The following is a 21,781-nucleotide window of genomic DNA, read 5'->3' on the forward strand; positions in this document are numbered from 1 at the left end:
AAGGTCGTGTCCTCACAGGGGATGTTGTTGTTGTTAGTCCTAGCCCTTGGCATTTAGCGGGCACTTGTGCCAGACCCTGTGCTGAGCTTTACCTGCATGTTAGCTCACTTAGTCCTCACAATAATGCTGAGGTGGATCCTCTCCCATCCCCCTTCCACGGAGGAGGACACTGAGCGCAGCCAGGTTCCCAGCCCGTCTCAGGGCTTCAGGTGCCCGCGCCGGCTCGGGCTCGGTCTGCCTCTGAAGCCACAGGTGGGAGTGGGCCTTGCTCCCCTCCTTGGGAGCTCTGCCAGGACCTGCCCTGCTGCCATCTGAGAGGCACGTTTTATTAGGTATTTCAGCTGAAACTGGGATCAAAACAAGCCAGCGAGGTTTACAGCACGCGGTGCCCTCAGCTGCTCCCCGCTGACGTGCCTCCCTCAGACTGGCCTCTGGCTCCTTTGAAGAGTCGGAAGCTGACAGGTCCTGTCAGTAAGTGTCCACAGCAGCAAATGAGCTTTCATCGCCCCAAGAACAATGGGCGCATAGTCTGGACCCCCTGGGGAGGCAGTTACACAGCCCCCCGGGCGCCACTGTGCAGCCTGAGACCTGGGGCATCAGCTCCCACAGGCTCCCGGGAAGGTGCAGGCTGGGGGAGCCGCATGTCTGACAGTGAAAACACTCCCACTGCTTCTGGCGTAGCCTTCCATACCTTTCATGGTAAGGACAGGAGCCCCAAGTGCTGTCCTGGGCAGTGGGTGGTGCCGCCTGACGTCAGCCCTGCGGGTGGACCGGGAACAGGGCTGGCACCTAGGCTGCTGGTATGGGGGGCGGTGTGGAGGGAGAGAGGCAGGCTGCAGCGGGTGCTGGGATGGGGTGAGCAGGTTGAACCTCAGTGAGTTTTATTGCCAGTCAAGCCTTGACTGTCTTAAAGATCGAAACCAGATACTGGACAAGCTAAGCTGGGCTGGAAAGTTGTGTGTAAAACACTCCTTTTTATGTTAACATGTGTAAGGCACCTTTCTGTCAGCTCTGCCAGCGTGTGCTGAGCTCCGATCCAGCAAGGGCAGGTGGGCCAGGAGAGCCCTGAGCCTGGGGCTGAAAGGAGGAGTGGGCATGTTCGGTTTCTCAGCCAACAGGCGTGCACCTTCTCCTTGAGAATGGGGCCCCTGGGGCCAGGGCACAGCTCAGGCTCCATCCAGAGTAGATTGGGGGAGCTGTGCCCCCTGAAGGCCGGAGCCCCTGCCGCGTCAGCCAGCACCTGGGCTTCCCCGGAGCCCTCTGCCCGGGGCACAGAGGGTGTGGGAGACACTCGGCATCTCAAACTGCTGGTGCTGTCCCGTCGCTCCAGCTTTTCTCTGCAGCTGGCTTTTCGGAAGTGTGTGCATCCTGTGGTCGAGGGATGGCACGGTTTGTCACTCCAGGTAAAGAAAGACAGACCTGTAGTTTGACTGAAATCGGCCTTTTAGGGCAGGAGCGAGGGGCTGCACCAGGTGCCGCAAGGAGCTTTTAGGAGACTTGGGAAGGTTCTTTCCCACTTGGTGTGCCTTGAAATCAGGCACGGAGCCTGGCGCCTCTGCAGCACCCCGTGGGCTCAGCAGGAGTAGTTCGTCAGCTACAGAGAAGGAAGACAGCAGCTTTCCCTGCAAGGCTCCAAAGCAGCTGTGTTCAGTCTGAGGTTTGGGAGCGCACGTGGAGGAACACCATCAGATAACACGAGACATCAACATAGCCATCACCTGCATGCCCCAGCCTCACCCCAGGCGCTACCGATCTTAGTAAAATACAGCTCTTACCTGTGCCACTGTTCTTAAGAGCCAATGTGGGCCCCCACCAAGAACAGAGTACAGGCCAAAGTCCTCAGCCACGTTTAGCTGTTGGACCACAGAGCAGAGAGTTTGAATGTTGGTCTCTCCTGACTCTAGCCATGCGGCCTTCTACAAGTTACTCAGCCTCCCCACCCCAGTTTGAGAGACATAATTGACATACAGCACTCCGTAAGTCAGAGGTTCTCAACCGGTGGGTCGCGACCCCTTTGGTGGTCGAACGACCCTTTCACAGGGGTCGCCTAAGACCATCCTGCATATCAGATATTTACATTACGATTCATAACAGTAGCAACATTACAGTTAAGAAGTAGCAACGAAAATAATTTTACGGTTGGGTCACAACATGAGGAACTGTATTTAAAGGGCCAGAAGGTTGAGAACCACTGGGGTAAAGCATAGTGACTCAACTTACATATACTGTGAAATGATTACCACAGTAATGTCAGTTACATCTATCACCTCATTTTTTTAAATGGAAAAAGACTTTATTTCCTTGTGATGAGAACTCTGAGGATTTACTCTCTTCACAACTTTCATATATTCCATAAAGCAGTGTTACACATTACAACCTCAGTATTTATTTATCTTGTAACTGGAAATTTGTACATTTTGACCATCTTCACCCAAGTTCCCCTCCCTCCACCCCCTTCCTCTGATAGCCACAAATCTGATCTCTTTTTCTATGAGTTTGATTGTCTTTGGTTTATTTTTAACCCTGCACAAATAAAATAATATAGTATTTGTCTTTCTCTGATTTATTTCACTTAGCTTAATGCCCTTCAGTTTCATGCCTGTTGTTGCAAATGGCAGGATTTCCTCTTTTTTATACCTGAATAATATTCCATTGTTTATATCACAACTTTTTCTTCATTCATATGTCAGTGGACAGTTTGGTTATTTCCATCACCTGACTATTGTAATGCTGCTATGAACTTGGGGGTGTAGATACCTCTTCAACATGCTACATACTTTCATTTCCTTAGTCATATGCCCAGGTATGGAACTGCAAATCACATGGTAGCTCTATTTTTATCTTTTGGAGGAATCTCCATATTGTTTTCTATAGATAGTGGTTGTACCCATTTATAATCCTACCCACAGTGCACGAGGGTTCCCTTTCTCCCACATCCTCACCAGCATTCATCTCTTGTCTGTTTTATTCCCTTTTTTTTTTTTTTTGTCTGATTGCTGTGGCTAGGACTTCCAGTACTATGTTGAATAGTAGTGAGTAGGCATCCTTGTCTTGTTCCTGATATTAAAGGACATTTTTTCATTCTTTCAACATTGAGTGTGACGTTAACTATGGGCTTCTCATATATGGTCTTTGTGATGTTGAGGTCCATTTCTTCTATACCTGATTTGTTAAGGGATTTTATCATACAGATATTCAATTCTATCAAATGCTTTGCATCTTTTGTGATGATATTTTTTCTTTTATTCTATTAATGTGATGTTTCACATTGATAGACTTATGTATGTTGAACCATCCTGCATCCCAGGGATAAATCCCATTTGACCAGGAGGAATGATCCCTTTAATGTACTGCTGAATTTGGTTTGCTGGTATTTTTTGAGAATTTTTTTTATCTGTATTCATCAGGGATATTGGCTTCTTGTAGTGTCCTTTTTTGGATTTGATGTCAGGGTAATACGGGCCTCATGAAGTGAATTTGGGACTATTCCCGCCTCTGTGAACTTTTGGAAGAGTTTGAGAAGGATTGGCATAAATTATTGTTTAAATGTTTAGTAAAATTCATCAGTGAAGCCATTTGGTCCTGGCTTTTCTTCATTAGATATTTTATTACTGGCTCAGTCTCTTTACTCATTATTGGTCTTTTCAGATTATCTATTTCTTCCTGATTCAGTCTTTATAGGTTGTCTACTTCTAAGAAGTTTTCTGTTTCTTCTAGGTTGTCCAGATTATTAGCATCTGGTTGTTTATAGTAACCTCTTATGATCCTTTGTATTTCTGTGGTATCAGTTGTAATGTCATCTTTTTCATTTATAATTTTGTTGATTTGGATCTTCTCTTTTTTCCCTGGTTATTCTAGCTAGTGGTTTGTAAATTTTGTTTATCTTTTCAAAGAATCTTATTTTCCTGTTATCTATTTTATTTCTGCTCTAATCTTATTATCTCCTTCCTTCTGCTAACTTTGGACTTAGTTTCTTCTTTTTCTAATTCATTAAGGAATGCAGTTAGGTTGTTTGAGATCTTTCTTAATGTAGGCACTTATTGCTATGAACTTCCCCTTAGAATTGCTTTTGCTGCATCCCAGAGCTTTTAGCATGTTTCCATTTTTGTCTCAAGATATTCCCCCCACCTTTAATTTCTTCTTTGATCCATTGATTGTTAGAAGAGTATTGCTTAATTTTCATGTATTTGTGAGTTTTCCAGTTTTCTGCCTTTTATTGGTTTCTAGTTTTATACCATCATGGTCAGAGAAGATACTGGATAAGATTTTAGTCTTCTTGAATTTGGTAAGATTGTTGTGATCTAACATATGGCCTATCCTAAGAAATATTCCATAAGTGTTTGAGAATGTGTCTACTTCCATGGTCAGCTAGAATGTTCTGTATATCTATTAGGTCCATTTGGTCTGTAGTGTTGTTCTAATCCACTGATTCTGTGTCTGAGTGATAGATCCATTGTTGAGTGTAGACCAGGGGTGGGCAAACTTTTTGACTCGAGGGCCACAATGGGTTCTTAAACTGGACCGGAGGGCCGGAACAAAAGCATGGATGGAGTGTTTGTGTAAACTAATATAAATTCAAAGTAAATATCATTACATAAAAGGGTACGGTCTTTTTTTTGTTTGTTTTATTCATTTCAAACGGGCCGGATCCGGCCCGCGGGCCGTAGTTTGCCCATGGCTGGTGTAGACCATTAAAGTCCCCAGCTATTACTATATTGCTGTTTATTTTTTCTGTTAACTCTGTTAGTTTTGCTTTATATACTGAGAGGCACTGATGTTGGGTGCATATTTAAAATTGTTGTATCTTCTTGATGAATTCACCTCTTTATCATTATTTGTCTTTTTACCATTTTAAAAGTCTGTTTTATCTGACTTTATCTGAGTCTAACTACCTGATAATTTTTGAGGGGTTATGATTTGCTTGAAATATCTTTCTCCATCCCTTCACTCTATGTGTGTTTTCAAAGCTAAAGTTTATCTCTTATAGGGAATATATTGTTGGATCATTTTTGTTTTGTTTTTAATCCATTCAGCCATTCTGCGTCTTTTGACTAGAGTATTATTCCATTTATTTTTAAGGTAATAATTGATGGATAAGGACTTATTATTGCCATTTTGTTCATTGTTTTCGGCTGCTTTGAGATTTGTTTTTCCTTGTTTTGTTTTTTGTTTTTATCCTTCTGTCCTTTTTTTAAAAATATATTTTATTGATTTTTTACAGAGAGGAAGGGAGAGAGATAGTTAGAAACATCGATGAGAGAGAAACATCAATCAGCTGCCTCCTGCACACCCGCTACTGGGAATGTGCCTGCAACCAAGGTACATGCCCTTGACTGGAATCGAACCCGGGACCTTTCAGTCCGCAGGCCGACGCTCTATTCACTGAGTCAAACCGGTCAGGGCTGTCCTTTTTTGTTTTGCTTTGATGCCTTTTTGGTATCAGTATGCTTTGATTTCTTTATGTTCTTTTGTGTAACAAGTACAGGTTTTCCCTTGTGGTTACCATGAACCATACATAAGATATCTTAAAATTATAACACCCTATTTTAAATTGATAACAATTTAACTTTGATAGCATTCCTAAACTTTATACTTTTACTCCCCCACTCACATTTTAAGTTATTGATATTACAGTTTACATATTTTATATTGTATATCCAATAACAGATTATTGTAGTTATGGTTATTTTCATACATTTGTGAACTTTTAACTTTGACAGTGTTTACTATAATCAGTGAATTTTACATTACCTTCTTATATTTTTATGATATCACTTAGCATCCTTTTACTGCCACTTAAGGATCTCCCTTTAGCATTTTTGTAAGGCAGGTCTAGTGAGGATGAACTCCTGAGCTCTTGTTTATTCAGGAAAGTCTTTATCTCTCCTTAACTTCTGAAGGACAGCTTTGCCAGGTATAGAGTTTTTGGTTGACAGTTTTTTTCAATTCAGTACTTCAAATATACCATCTCATTCTGGTTTCTGAAAAGTTTCTGTTGAGAAATCTGCCAATAGTCTTATGGAAGTTCCCTTGTACATAACTTCTGTCTTTTTTCTTGCTGTTTTCAAAATTCTGACTTTTGGCAATTTAATCATAATGTGTCTCAGTGTAGTCCTATTCTGGTCCAACCTATTTGAAGTTCTTTGGGCCTCATAAATCGGGAAGTCCTTTCCTCTTCTGAGGTTTGGGAAGTTTGCAGCCATTGTTTTAAATACTTTGTTCCTTTCTCTTTCTCTTCTCCTTTTGGAATTCCCATATGTAGTATTATTTCTTTTCATTGTGTCCCATAAGTCCTGCAGGCTTCTTTTTACTCTTTATTTTTTCTCCTCTGACTGGATAATAATTTCAAATGTCCTGTCTTCTAGATGACTGCATGGTCAAGTCTGCTTTCGAATTCTTCAATTTTAATTCAATTTTCTATTGAATTTTTCAGTTCAGTCCTATTTTTTTATGTCAGGGTTTGTTTGAAGCCTTTTTTGGTGGTTTCTATTTCTTTGTTGAATTTCTTTACATTTGGTTTATGCATTGGTCTTCCTATCTTCCTAATTTCATTTAGTTGTCTGTGTGTTCTTATAGTTCCCTAAACTTCTTTTATATGATCATTCTGCATTTTTTCTCTCACAGTTAATAGATCTTCATTTCGTTAAGGTCAGGTGTCGGAGTTTTTATAGTTTCTTTTGGTGGTGTCATGTTTACCTGATTTTTCCTGATTCTTGGTTACTTAAGTTGATATCTGCACATTTGAGTAAGCAGTTTCCTTTTACAGATTTGCTTTGACCGAGACAGTTCTTCACCAGTCAGCTCAGTTGAGTTTCAGGACATGTCTGCTGGTTAAGGTCTTAGGCAGTTGAAACTTCCTGTCTCTTTTTGGACAGGGCCACTGCCCAAGTTCTGAGGAGGAGAGGCATAGGTTAGCTAAGAAGAGTTGGGTAGGGCTGCTGGCTTGGTTCCCTGCCCAAGCAAAGCTGTAGGATGAGTTCTGTGGTTGCATGGGTTCTCTGGGCAGGCTTATAGTCAGTTGGGACTGGGTACTCTATTTAGCAGTGAATTAGCTTTTCTGCCTGGCAAGAAAGCAGAACAGGCCTGAGGGCCTGCACAGCTCAATGTTTGGGTACTCAAATCAGGCAAGACTGTACACTGAACTCCCTGGCCAACCATGGCCACTGGTCTTCGTCTGCAGAGGGAGAAAGCCACACAGGCTGTGCTGTTTGCTCACGTACCACTATAAGGATTGTTGGATGGGCTATGCAGATTCCTCTGTGCTCTGGTAGGGCAGGTTGTATTCAGCAATGGCCAGGCATAGTGGGAGAACTGATCTCCAAGGGCAGCAAGGCTTTGTTTGTGATCTTTTTTTTTTTTTAATACTTTTATTGATTTCAGAGAGAGAGAGAGAGAGAGAGAGAGAGAAACATCAATGATGACAGAGAATCATTGATTGGCTGCCTCTTGCACGCCTCCAACTGGGGACTGAGCCTGCAACCCAGGCACATGCCCCCGACCAGAATCGAACTCGGGACCCTTCAGTCTGCAGGCCGACGCTCTATCCACTAAGCCAAACCAGCCAGGGCTTGTTTTTGATCTTGATTCAAGCTGACTTGCTCCCCAAGTTCCTGGAGGAATGATGCTATTGGCCTTGCTCTGCAGATAATCAGCTCTGCCTGCCATACCCTGAGTGTTGCTGGGCTATGCAGCTTCCAGGTGGTCTGACCACCATCTCTAATCAGGCAGGGGCCAGGAGCTATAATCAGCAGTGAGTGCAGCTATAACTGCCTGGGTGAGGTCAAACTAGGTTCCAGCAACTCTTTAAGGGCCTGAATCAGGTAGACCTGTATCCTGAGTTCTCTGGTCAGAGTATACCAGTGATGGCGAACCTATGACACGAGTATCAGAGGTGACACGTGAACTCATTGTTTTGGTTGATTTTTCTTTGTTAAATGGCATTTAAATATATAAAATAAATATCAAAAATATGTCTTTGTTTTACTATGGTTGCAGATACCAAAAAAATTCTATATGTGACACGGCACCAGAGTTAAGTTAGGGTTTTTCAAAATGCTGACATGCCAAGCTCAAAAGGTTCGCCATCACTGGACTATACCAACATCTTGGCTCTTCAGATCAGCAGACACTGGTTGGGACTACTACTTGGATACTGTAGGTAGGAACTCAGTCTGCAAAGATCCATGTGCCGGTTGTTTTAAGTCCCTCCCCTAGTCTATGTCACAGATTCCCCTGCACTCTTCTTGGGGAAAGACTGGAATGGGGGCTCCCAAGAAGCAACCCACAATGCTGGGGAGCTGGATGTCTGCTCTGGCTTCTCTTTTCTTAATGGAGGAGCTGTAGGCTCAAGGTAGGCCTCTCAGCATGATGCTGCACTGAACAGGGGAAAGGGGAATGCTGTCATCATGTAGCCACTCCTCTTACCCTTTTAATGGGGTCCGTCTTGGTCTCGGTGGTGCAGGGGGTTCTTCAGCCTCTAGGTCCTAGAAATCCTGTATTGTAGGATTTTCTCCATGGTCTCTTATCCATGAATAGTTGTTCTTTTGATGAGGGAGCATGAAGTCAGGAATGACCTATGTCACAATCTTGATAATGTCACCTCAACTCAGCCTTTTTCAGACTCATAACATCTGCCTCACAAATTTAGTTTCAGGCCTAATCATAGGGAGAGTGCCTAGTATACAACAGGTCCTGAACAAATGTTGGCTTTTTCCCATGTAGCCCAACCTTCCAATATCATTCCCTCTAAATACACAATGCTTCATACACATCTCCTGACTTCCTGTACAAATGCTTGTATCTCTCTGCTCATGCCAGTTCTGCCTAGAATGCCCTTTTCTCACTAAGTCCCTACTCATCCTTTAAAACCCCACCACAGCCAAACCAATTATCCGTCCCACATCTGTCTCATGCCATCCAGCTCCTTGCTCTCAGTACTTCTGGCCTGTCCCATCTTGAAGGCAAGGACTCATCTTATTGCGTCCTAATTCAGGAACTATTTAATGGGGAAAAGCAGAATTCAACGTTCTACATACTGCTACTGAAATGAGGAATGAGAGCTTGAAAGCTCTCCCAAGTTCCCAAATACTATTCCTATAGCTTCTAGAAGCCTTAAAGAAATTTAGTTTTCTGCATACTGTGAACTTAAAGCCTCTCCCTTCTCTGGTCCCACCAGCTACCAGCTCAGGAAGCACCTGTCCCACCTTCTGCATATGAAGGAGCATGGAGCCAGAGATATGGGCAGATGGAACCGAGAATGCATGGCATTGCTCCTCCAGGTTTGGAGGAAGGAACTGGAACTAAAACCCTCAAAAGCCACTGCAGGAAGCAGGACCACCAAGAATCCATCCAAGAGCAGCTCGGGCACAAAGTCCACCAGGCACTCAGTGCTCAAGCAAATCTACGGTAACTGTCTTTCTAGGCACTTTGTAGTTTACAGGAAGTCTGAAATGGGACTTAATTGAATTGGGCAAACCACCATTCAGGTAGAAACCTTATTATATTTCCAGTCACCAAGAGACTCTCAGCACATTTAGTGCCACCCTTCCAGAAATTCTGGATCAGAATTGGTTTGAGATGAGGCATTCTGGCATGTAAGCCCAGAGAGCCTTCTAGCCAAAAGATCTTCTGCTGGGTTTCGTAACTAAAGCCTTACCAGTGTAACCTCTTCAGGCCACTACTTGGTCTTCCCCTTACATTACCCATTTGGAGGACTCCAAGCACCTGCCTGCCTCACTTTGACCTTTCCTTTGTTGAGAAAGTACAGGGCTGCCTACCTGGGAATGTCCCAAACCCAAGCACTACAGTAAATACTTGTTTAGCAGACGAACTGCTGCAAGTTAAAACATTTTCAGATCTGTAAACAGCCCATCAAAATAAACTCAGCAGAGAACAAGCCTGACTAGCTCCCCAACAGGGGAAAGAAAAAAAAAATTGAGCCAAAGCACCTTTAACAGATCTCTGGCTCAGGCAGCAAAATCTCAGAACTCGCCCCTGCCTATTGGTATTCCACAACATACTTAACTTAGGCCAGTGATGGCGAACCTATGACACGCGAACTCATTTTTCTAATGGCATTTAAATATATAAAATAAATATCAAAAATATAAGTCTTTGTTTTACTATGGTTGCAAATATCAAAAAATTTCTATGTGACACGGCACCAGAGTTAAGTTAGGGTTTTTCAAAATGCTGACACGCCGAGCTCAAAAGGTTCGCCATCACTGGGTTAGGCGGACACTAGCTTGCAAGCTCAGGCCTTTGCTCAAGAAATTCAGAACTTGGTCAGGCCACAGCTATCATTGTGGAGAGACAGACTGTCATTGTTGATTGATTTCAGGTTGCTCTCAGGAAGGGAAAGTACATCAACCCACAAAATCTTCAAAAGCCCATTCTGTGCTGCGTCTCAACTCAGGTAAGGCAGCCACTGCCCTGGCAAAGTATATTGGGAAGACGGTGTGGGGAAGCACTTTCCTTTCTGGTTTCATCCCCAAAGACAGAAGACTAATTGCCAGGGGTTTCCAATGGTCATTTGATTTCAAGTAGGAATGTTTTTCACCCCCCCTTTCCTGGAATTATTACTGCAGTCAGCTTCTATCTCCGTAGGAGGCAAGTTATTTTTTATAACCAAAGCTATTGTTAAAATTACCTCCAGTAGAAAAAATAAACTGTAGCTGCTATTGATCACCTTTACTTACTCGTTCACATAAAGGAAGGAGGAAATGAAAATACTGCTGTTCTTCAAAGTCATACCTTGGGAGTTTTTGTCCCATTTTGGTTTCGCATTAAGCTCCTCCACCTCCTTCCTAAAGATGGAAAGAGGCCCTTAACCACAAATTCTGGCTTTTGCTTTTTAGAGCCTCACAAGGAAGACATTAATATTTAATAGCATATCCAGTTCAGGCTCAACCGTGCACTTCCACTCACAGGAGCAGCTCAGGAAACTTTTCAGCTGCAAAACGGTATTTTATTCAGGGCCCCTTCATTCACACCAGCATTAAGTTTGGGTGATAAGTTCAGTGCTGTCAGCAGTTAATGCCAGGTCAGTGTTTCTCGTGGGTGGCTGTGTCAACACGCTGCCCCCATCCTCCCAATCCAGTCATCCTGCAGGACAGAGTGCAGCTGGGAAGGTGAACAATGACTGTCAGCATGAACTTTAACATTCATTTAGTTTTTGATGGAGGGAAAACTTGGAGGTAAGGGGAGAGTAATTACTGCCAAATCTTTAATAAGAAGAGTCAGGCAACTCATGTAATAGAGGCAGGCTGATCAGGGAATGGTGGGTGGGGTAGTTGGAAACTTTCAAAGGAATTAAGGCCCATCGTTGCTCTATGTAAAACACACACACACACACACACACACACACACACACACACACACACACAAAACCCACTCGTTATACTGGAGTGAATTAAGGATAGTTTCCAAAACAGAACTGTCAGCTTTAACTACCAGAGAAGTAGCAGTTAGATAAACATGTCTCAAGAGAAAAATCCAGTACTATCAGAAATCTTTAAAAATGAAGGTATTTAGTAGTACAAAAGGTTTTTAAAGGACTCACAGTTAAAGAACAGAATAAAGAAATGGAAAGAAATGCATAACGATTTCTTAGGACTTCATATGAACAGCTTGTTTACCCTATACATATAATTCAGACAGGTTTAAAAATATACAAGGACTGAAGGGAATCTTTTCCTAAGCCTAAACTTGGGCAACAGAAGATTTTATTAGGCTCACCCACCTTTGTCAACCATTAACCAGCAGATGCTCAGAGCTGCTGGCTACAGTTTAGCTGACGCCTGTGTTTTATACAGGAAACAGCTCTATAAATTTCCATGATATAGGTATGACTTGAACATACATATAAGTTTCTGCCTTTGAAATCAGGTATCAGATTGAAACAAAAAGAAGAAATCATTAATTTTGGTCTTCAAACCTTGACTAGAAATAGTTCATTTTTACTTGAGAATTCCATCGGGTTAAGTATCTTCTGATTTTGCTCAGTTCTGTTTTCTTTAGAAATTGCTTGGCACACTGTAGGTATTCAGATATTTGAGTGAAAACTGTTGCTCCCAACCTCTTATAGGAGCAGAAAGTGAGCTGGATAGAGCAAAAGTAACAGCACCCACAAGCTGTTTCTCTACATGTGTTAGGGAGTCAGTTCAACAATCCCTGTTCTCTCGTCTTCCACACCCAACCCTGCAAACCACCCCCAAAGAAGAACACATAGTAACGATCAGCATGTGTATGTGTGTGTGTGTGTGTGTGTGTACAAATACAAACAGGCTCTCCCAAATTTGGGGGTCCAGCTCTTTAAAAATAAAACAACTCCCTTAAAAGAACCCATTCCATTGAATAGAATAACCATGGCATACGTGATTATTAGTAATGAATGTAGAATATTCCTGCCCACCTGCAGCAGGGTACACAGGTGAAACCTCAAGACTTTAGACAGGAAAGGCAGGCAAAAAGCATGCCAGAGTTCCAACGCTGTAGGTCAACAGAAAAGTAAGACGTGTGTGTGTGCCACTTTTTACAACTCTTCACCTTTCATGTTTGCTTTGTTCCACAGAAAGTTAGGGGCACATAGCATTATAGCCTCAGCAAGGTCTCTCAACCATTTGGGGCCTCAATATCCTTAACTGTTAAATGAGAGGGTTGAGTACACCACTAATTTTTCCAATTGTGGTGTCCTACAATTTTATAATTTCAAAGTCATATACACAGTCCTTGGGTTACAACGGACTCGGCATACATCGTTTCGTGGTTACATCGCCATCTCCCATTTACAGGTATATATTAAAAAAAAAAGTTCCATCATTTCGACATATGTACATATGTGCTTTGTTTTTATTATTTATTTACCACAAGTAAAGGTCAGGAATTATCTTTAAAATTTTTTTTACTGTTTCACTTCAATACTGCTGTGTATGTGCTCCATGTGAATGACGTAGGTGCTTATGTAGGTGGGTTCCGACTTACGGCGAAATAGCGTTACGTGGCGCTGTAGGAACGGATCGCCGACGTAACCCAAGGACCTACTGTAAAGGCCTAAAAATCCATTTCAAGTTTGGTATGTCTCATCTGAATAGTTTTCAAACCTATTTTCTAGAATGGACTATAGCCAAGTGTGTGGCACTTGGAGTTAAAAGATATGTATGTGTATGTGTAAGCTTGTTTTGTTATAGTGGAGAGATGCACAGAGAGAAAGATATACCAGTTATTCCAGGCCGACTGAAGGCCTAGGTTCACACCCGCCCCTCCCACTCATGGTTCTTCCTTGAGAGATGTCATGTATCTTTGAGATGATGGAAAATGCAAGGCTGATAATAGCATCTTGTCCCTACGACACACTGGCCATCACCTTTTTTGGCACCATGTATAATCCAAAACTAAACCCTTTTTTCTTACCTTCAACTTTAAAATAACCTATTTACCTGTATTTAACAGTGAGCAACTTGCAATGTATACACCTTCTTGAGAACAGTGGAAGATCAAAGAATTTTTCTTATAATCTACAATCAGCTACTCAATCAAAATACAAAACAAAGCCTCGACTGCCTATGGAGGAAGACCGTGCCCGGGGAAACTGGAATAAGCTAGTGTAGAGTTCTAATTATCTGTTGACTCTCTCTTACATCTTGGGAAAACTTCAGTATCCACGCCTGAAGCCTTATTAGCCTGAACATGTGGTAAGAACTGAAAGAAAATGTCAGAATGATTTCTTTCTGCTCTCACACAGCATTGTTTGGATATTATCTCAACCTGCGCCAGGAAGACCAGGGTACACTATGCCTCATCAAAACTGTCTAGCTGTCTGCCTTCACCTGTCAGTGTGGCTAGAAAGGAGGATGTATAACTCTGTCAAGTCTAAGTAAAACTAAGAACATGAGAGCTGCTGGGTTGGGATTTCTGCCAGCCAGCTGGTGCAGGCCTGGTTTTCTGGCTTCAGTGAAGAGCCTAAATGAGATGGCAAGGAGCCTGTCCTACAGCAACCACCTTCATTTCACTATTGTTCTGGAATCTAATGCAACAAATTTCATTACAGATACCACATACTATTATTCCATTATCAGTTTTAAGTTTTAGACCAGAATCATGATCCAGCATTTGCTTTTAGAAATTATCTGTAAGATCACAATAGGTGCTCTGTTCACCTCCGCTGACTCCTTACATATTTTACAGTCATGTTAGCCTCTGAAGGCCACAGGCTGTTGCCACTTCCTCTGTGAACAGAGATGCTGGTACCACCGACACCAAGGAAATCAGCGGGGCAGGTGTACAGACCAGGCATTTATGCACCAGGTACCAATTAAGGCCTTAACATTCCACTTGTATTTTCCTGACCTGCAGTGGTGAGCAATCATATCAAAATGCCATTCCTATTGATGGGAAACTGCTAACTACACACATTCTAGCTCTCTAAGAACACCTAGTTTAAACGAAATCTAGTGATTTGGGGATTTTTCACATTTTTAAGGGCAAAGCTAATGTAGGAATGGAGACAGACATAAAGAGTGACATAGGAGGCTCACAAATACTTCTAGAACTGCTTCCATTTCCTTAAAATTACTGTCACCATTGTCCTAACAGTAAGAAATAGGAAGCAACAAAGTATTAATGTAATCCCCTTGCTTTTTTTTTATAGTTTGCTAATTAAATTATTTTGTGACTAGAAAAATCAATTTATCATAGAAATCACAATACAGCTGGTAATTTTTAGAAAACTATAATGGGTTAGAAAATCATTAGAAAATCACTTTTAAAGTAGTTACCTCAGACCAACCACCATTTAGGTATAGGAAAACCCAAAACAACTACAGTGGGGCCTTGACTTACGAGTGTCGCGACTAACGAGTTTTTGAGATACTAGCTGTCTCTCCGCTTATTTTTTGCATTGAGTTGATAAGAGTAATTTGGGTTAACGAGCTCCTTAACAAGCTCCGTCTGGGAATGAATTAAACTCATAAGTCAAGGCCCCACTGTATCTTAAAATCTTGCCCCCTGAACTAAGGGCTACAAAACCTCTGCAAATAACACCATAGAGAAAAGCTCCCCATCATGGATAGGAGTAACCACCCCCAAACAAAATGAATGAGGTTTGCCTGGATAGGATCTCAAAGATTTAGCTAATTTTTTGATAAATAGTAGACAGTACCATGTTATCACCCTGTATTTTGTAAATATTTGGTTCCTATGAAATGTAAATATACTGCCACATACCACGTGCTACTCCAGGAAGCCAGCCTGCATTGTTTTCCTACCTTAGTGCAAAAGAATGTCCATAACAACTTCTTTAAAAGTTCAGCTTTAATGACAAACATTTCTTACATCAGTCTCTTCAAAATTAGATGTGAATAAACAATTTTAAACAGGAAGTGCCATGGTGCCTCTTTCGTACACTGTATTCAACACACCGGGCCCCTGAGGATGCCCGGTGATATACACATTAAAGCAATAATGTAAGTCTGTAAGCCACTGCTCCTGAACACCCCCACTCTTCAATGTCTGCAGAGGAAAAAAAAAAGTGATTTGAGAATTCTACTAAAATTGCTATGCTACCTGAAGTGCTTTTCAAACTTCTCAAGAGCCACTGCAACAGTATCCTCGTCTGTAAAATCGCCACAGGAACTCTTACTGGAAAGGGGGACCTATTAATAAGGCATTAATAGGCGGTGAAAACCCTTCCGTGTAAGTGATGTCGGTTTCTCATTTTGTTTGTTCCCTCCCACAGATGCTAGGGACTGATGAAATTTCATCACCCACCATCCCTACACTGGACTTCCTCCCTTAGGTATTCTGGAGTCCCCTGATCTTTGTCCAGGGCCGACAACAACTGTCATTTCTTCCTTATGGAAGTGGGTTGATTGTCCAACCTTCTACTATTTCTGAATTACTATTACATATACTAATAAACTACCCCAACCAAATATCTATAACAACCCCCCCCCCAAAAAAAAAACTCCCGAATTCTTCCCAATTAAAAACGCCAAAGGAATCTGGTAACAGAACTGCCCCCACCCCTTAAAAAACACACACACAACTGATCACAGACAACCAACCATTAGACAAAGCTGAAGCCTACAACTTCCTTTCTCCAACTTCTTACTCTCCAGGGAACCAACTAGAAATTGGCCTGAAGTTTATTTCTGCTAAATAATGTACTAATGACAGCTAACATTTGGTGAATTAATACATGTCAGCTACCTAAAAACTTTACTTGGCTAATCTCAATGGTCACCAAAACCCAACAAAATTACTATCAGTCCCACTTCTACACGTCGGAAAACAAGCTTGGCTAAGGTTTAAAAACAAACTTACCCAACGATCACAGTTAATCACCAGTCTCTGTTAGATACAGGTAGTGATGACTCTGAGGCTGTACCTTTTCCAACTAAGCTGCCTGCACCTTTATTCAGTTTAAGTATTTTAAGGCTTTTATGGCCAATTTTGGGATTAAGGAAATCCCATAGGTTAAGCGACCAGACTACAGGAGAAACCTTGGGAAATCACCACTGGGCTTGATTCCAGGAGTTTGGTCAATGCACAGGAACCCTGTGCACCCCCATGCCTTGCCCATGAATCCCTTCTAGTACTAACAATACGAAGCCTTTGTTCCATGCTCTCACCGTGATATTCTTGATGATCTGCTGCACCAAGATGGCATTGGTCAACATATGAGTCCTGAGGGGCGCGTGCTGGAGCAGCAGGCGAAGCAGCTGGCCCACAACAGGCAGCTCCTCGGGAGCAGCTCTGCTCACTCGCAGGCTCTGCAGCATCAACCTGAGGACTCGAGGCAGGAGAGCCAGGACCGAGACACAGACCCCCCACAGCTTGTCCCTACAAGAAGCAACAAAAATGAGTCAGTGAGCCAACACATTCAGAAGAGCTTAGACAAAGATCTTATATGCATGTATGCATTACCTATGGACATAGACAATAGGGCGGCGAGCCTGGGGTGGGGTGGCAACCGGGTGGAGGGGAGCTATGGGGAGAAAATGGAGGGACGTCTGTAATTATCTCAACAATAAAAATCGATTAATTAAAAAAAACCCAAAACTTCCTGCAATGAATTTTAATAGGCATACCAATAAGGACATAGGCATGAAAAAACACTTTTTAAAAATTACAGTGAAATATTCCAAACTATCCTAGAAGCTTTAGTCCGAATTTCATATGGGAACAAAAGTACTGAGTAATTAAAACACTAGTATTTTAGAACAATTTCCTTAAGTTCAAGAATTTAAAATTCCACTCTGGCTATTTCTAATGAAGCCCAGAGCAAAATACAAAGGCTTGTACTAGTAAACTCATCCTTCTAAAGGTAGCAAGGTTAATAAAGAAAGCTCTCAAAACTTATAATGCTATCTAACTTTTCAAATCTCTTGCTTAAAAGAAGAAATTCTGAAAATGAAAAATTATCAAACCACAAAGGGGATTCATGAAAGGACAAAGAAAAAGCTCTGGCGATGGAAGGAGACTTGACTTGGGGTAATTCACACACAATACAATATACAGATGATGTATTGTAGAATCGTACACCTGAAATCTATATAATTTTATTAACCAATGTCACCTCAATAAATTCAATATAAAAGAAAAAGAAAAAACTAGCTAGGTTTATACAAACTCTGAAAGAGCTTTTAGGGTATTTCTAAAATCCAATTCTCTTTCACTCGCAATTTTTTAAAATTGAATGATTGATGGGGAGAGTGGAACAGGTAAAAGAAAAATGTAAATTGAAGAATAAGAAATTATTACCTCTTTCTTAGATGCTCTGCTTCTCCTTTCTCTAAAGTGAGCAGGAAATACAGAAGACTGTAGCAACAGGAAGCCAGAAACGGCAGCAGAGTCTCACTAAGTACACATGTGTGATCCAGGAGCCTACAGATAACACCCAAAACACAGCCAGCGGTGCTGTCAGGAATTACAGTGAACCCAACCTAGGCAGAGGAAAATGAGATTAATGACATCTACACAATAGCCCATTCCCAGGATAAACCAAATCCTATTAACTGGAGGGTTAACCTTACAACACTTCTACTGAAAACGAGTATGTACAGAATGCATGCTACCTGCCACACCTTGAGGTCCTATTTCCCTCTGAGAATTTAATCTCTATATTAAATATACTGAAAACATGCAAACTCAAGAAATATTAGTAACCCAATCCATTGCTTCCTCTCATGACAAAGTCTTCTAAAACTTTCCAGATATTACAATGTCTACTAATGGTTAGAAATACCATTATTCAAAAGGATTATTTCATGCATCCAAAGAAAATCTTGATACCAACAAGCACACTTACCTGATCTTTAGGTTATCCAAACTGGAAAACACTAATATCTGGCACCAACCCCATCCCAGGTCATTAAATATACAAAACAGAATTCATTTTGCAATTACCCTTCCCCTGTCCTTTGATTTAGCTAGTCATTCAGACATGACTAAGTAACGGAATCAAGAAACTACTACTTAACACTCAATAGCTACACTGCCCCAAACCCCAGGTAAAGATCATGGAATCCTAATTAATCTGGATTCTACTTATAAACTGTAAGGTGGGCTCTAACTTGTAACTATATATATACATGGTTTAAATCTCCTAGAAACTACCGTTGGATGATCATTTAAAAAAGTTCACAGGCTCTGAAGTCTTAACCTTTCCATCAAGCCGTCTGAAAATACTGGCCTAGACTGAACTGTATGTTGAGCTTTTACGAGGATAATGAATATAGTCAAAGGAGGGCATACATTTCTGGACCAGAGGTTTAAAAAACACAAGGTGGGGGATCTTTGGAGACAAAAGGGATAAGGATTAAAAGTTGATAGCAGGCAGAAAAACAGTAATGAGAATACAAAGCAGTACTCTTCCAACTCAAGGGAAATAACATTTTAAAGAAGGAAAGGAGGTGTGGATATGCCTATAAAATTATGCAAAGTCTCTGGAAGATAAAATTTCAGATCTCTCCCTTGTACTATAATACATTCTTATAATAAAAAGCCGAAATTCAAAGTGTAAATGTTGGAGGAAATTAAAAGCAAAACCCAAGCATATCTAATGTGAATTTAATACCAATGGGAACAAGAGACACTCATTGGCCAGAAGATAAGTCTCATGGCGGAGCTCACTGCCTCCAGTGACCAGGCCTTGAGCCAGTTAGATGACTTCCCTATGCTTAGTGGTTCTCAGCCTTCTGGCCCTTTAAATACAGCTCCTCATGTTATGACCCAACCATGAAATTATTTTCGTTGCTACTTCTTAACTGTAATGTTGCTACTGTTATGAATCGTAATGTAAATATCTGATATGCAGGATGGTCTTAGGCGACCCCAGTGAAAGGGTCGTTCGACCGCCAAAGGGGTCGCGACCCACAGATTGAGAACCGCTGCGACCAAGCATGTCAAATATGCGGCACGTCGGCCACAAGTGTGATATGCTTGCTTTAGACCCCAAATGTTCTGGGTGGAAATTAGATCCCAGTCTGGATACTGGATTCTCAATACACTAACATCAGGCACATGTTAGAGCATTACAAGTCAGAAGGACCTGAGGCATAATTTTAAGGTCTTTTATTGCACAGATGTAGAAATAGAAAGTAAGGTCCTAGTATCAGGCAATTTTCCCAAGTCCAAAAATTAATTAGCAACAAGTCAGGAAAAACAGCAAGATTTCTCAGTTCTCGCCATAGCATCAGAGTGTGAGAGGTTACTGAGTTTAGGATTCCGGATTCTCACTCTCTCCTAGGCTATGATAAACCTAATCTTAATCAATGAATCTATATGCTTTTCTGTGTAACAGAAAAAGAAGTTTAAAAGTATATTTACCAAATGCTTACTGATGGCACTTTGCACGATGTCAAAGCTCTGGCTTCGGGCAGGGATAACCAACAGACTGTGACAAACTGTCTGTCAGAAAAGAAGAAAACCAGTAACCAGATTAGGACATTTTAGGTCAGAAACAAGTTAAACCGATTTTTTTAACCTACTTGCTCCACATATTAATGGGAAACTTAACAAAAAATGACTCTGAAGATGCAAATGTCAAAGGTCAAACAAGCCTCATATATGGACTAATTTTCCAAATAATTCATTTTATTAAACATTTACTGAGTGCTGAGTTAGTCCTTTTAGGTGCCATGCACAAGAATGAAAGAATAAGAAACTTCTCTCTCACAGCCCTGAAGTAGCTTATAATTTACCAAGATAGAGATTATATTTCTGTTAAATGCTATAATAAAAAGAGAACTGAATGATTTTAACAAAAGACTGACAAAAGCCTTTTCTCCATTTGGTGGAAAAACATCATACAAAAACACTTATGATCCAGATATTAATGCCCCATTTAAATTAATTGTAACACTGCCTCCTATTCTCCAAAGGTAAAAGACAACAGTTGATAGGAAAAGAAAAATATGAGAGGCATGAGAAATAAGCAGAGAGAGGACAGCAATGAGTTCTGAGGCAATGTGACAAACCCCAAAAGCTGATGAGTATAGTGCCAACAATGAAACATGTAGAAAAACCACAAGGAGAGACAGAGATGAGACTGGTGGAAAGAAAAACATCACTCCAGGAAGAGGATAATCTCACTACATTCAAGAGAACTGTCAATCACCCTTTAAAAACCAATAGTTCTATGCATTACTTCTCTCTAAAACTGCTAATAGATTGAGACCACTCAAGAGTTTTCAAGTGGCAATTTTTTATCTTTTATACCTGTAAGTAACAACATGAACAACACACTTCCAATGCCATCTTTCTACTTCAAAATGAGCACAGTGAATATTTTCATTGTCAAAAGGTAAATCAGGTTGCAAAGGCCTATTCAATAGTAAATGGCAACTTAATCCCTTCTCTTCTGCCTCCCCTTTCCTTCCTGAACAATTCAGATCTAAAGCCATTGGGCGGGGTAACCATCAGCATGGAGTGGGTGGAAGAATTGCAGTGGCCCAGACAGAGCAGGCTATCCATGAATAAATAGAGGCAGACTGTCAAGAGAGTTGGAGTTCAATTGGGGTGAGAAAGATGGCCCAAATGGGAGAGGGATGGCACCAAAAGAGATGGATTACAAACAGAAGAGTTGAAAATTTATGTCCACACAAAAACCTACAAATGCATGTTTATAGCAGCTTTATCCATAACTGCCAAAATCTAGACGCAACCAAGATGTCCCACAGGTCAATGGATTAAAATCTGGTATATCCAGACAATGGAATGTTATTCACAGCACTACAAAGAAATGAGCTACATGAAGCCAAGAAAAAAATGAAGGGACTTTAATATTACTAAGTGAAAGAATACAATTCTAAAAAGGCTATGTGCTATCTGGTTCCAAATATATGACATTCTGGAAAAGGCAAAACTACAGAGACAATAAAAAGATCTCTGGTTGCCAGGGATTGGGTGAAGAATAGGCAGAGCACAGAGGATTTAAGGACAGTGAAAATACTCTGTATTATATCATATGATAGACACATGTCCTTATACATTTTGTCCATAGCCAAAGAATGTACAACGGTGAATCTCAATGTGAACTATGGACTTCGGGTGACTGTATCAATGTAAACTCATTAACTGTAACAAATGTTACCACTCTGGCAGGGGATGCTAATAATGGAGGAGACAATGCATGTGTGTGGGGAGCAGATAGGAAATATTTGTTCCTTCCACCTTTGCTGTGAACCTAAAACTGCTCTAAAAAATAGTCTTAATTAAAAAAAAAAATCTTTGATTGAAGTTAAGAGCAGATTAGATATTGCAGGGGGGAAAAAAATCAGTG

At 41.3% G+C, this 21,781-nt stretch overlaps 2 protein-coding genes across 8 annotated transcripts in view; one reads left to right on the forward strand and one right to left on the reverse strand.

The window, feature by feature from the left end:
• INVS (inversin) overlaps window positions 1-15,377 on the forward strand; it is a 123,001-nt gene extending 107,624 nt beyond the window's left edge. For all 6 annotated transcript variants that reach the window (XM_059657487.1, XM_059657483.1, XM_059657482.1 and 3 more), the window contains exons 15-17: window positions 9,176-9,405; window positions 10,340-10,414; window positions 13,450-15,377. In XM_059657487.1, the coding sequence (XP_059513470.1) occupies window positions 9,176-9,405; window positions 10,340-10,414; window positions 13,450-13,607 (463 nt within the window). In that variant the 3' untranslated portion in view covers window positions 13,608-15,377. The remainder of the gene's footprint in view (window positions 1-9,175; window positions 9,406-10,339; window positions 10,415-13,449) is intronic.
• Window positions 15,292-21,781, reverse strand: part of TEX10 (testis expressed 10) — a 37,929-nt gene continuing 31,439 nt past the window's right edge. For both annotated transcript variants that reach the window (XM_059657489.1, XM_059657488.1), the window contains 4 exons: window positions 19,828-19,908; window positions 17,761-17,942; window positions 16,629-16,839; window positions 15,292-15,507 (listed from right to left, as the gene is read on the reverse strand). In XM_059657489.1, the coding sequence (XP_059513472.1) occupies window positions 15,367-15,507; window positions 16,629-16,839; window positions 17,761-17,942; window positions 19,828-19,908 (615 nt within the window). In that variant the 3' untranslated portion in view covers window positions 15,292-15,366. The remainder of the gene's footprint in view (window positions 15,508-16,628; window positions 16,840-17,760; window positions 17,943-19,827; window positions 19,909-21,781) is intronic.

The sequence above is a fragment of the Myotis daubentonii genome, chromosome 11 (genome assembly GCF_963259705.1).
Source record: "Myotis daubentonii chromosome 11, mMyoDau2.1, whole genome shotgun sequence".
In the NCBI taxonomy this organism is placed as follows: domain Eukaryota; kingdom Metazoa; phylum Chordata; class Mammalia; order Chiroptera; family Vespertilionidae; genus Myotis; species Myotis daubentonii.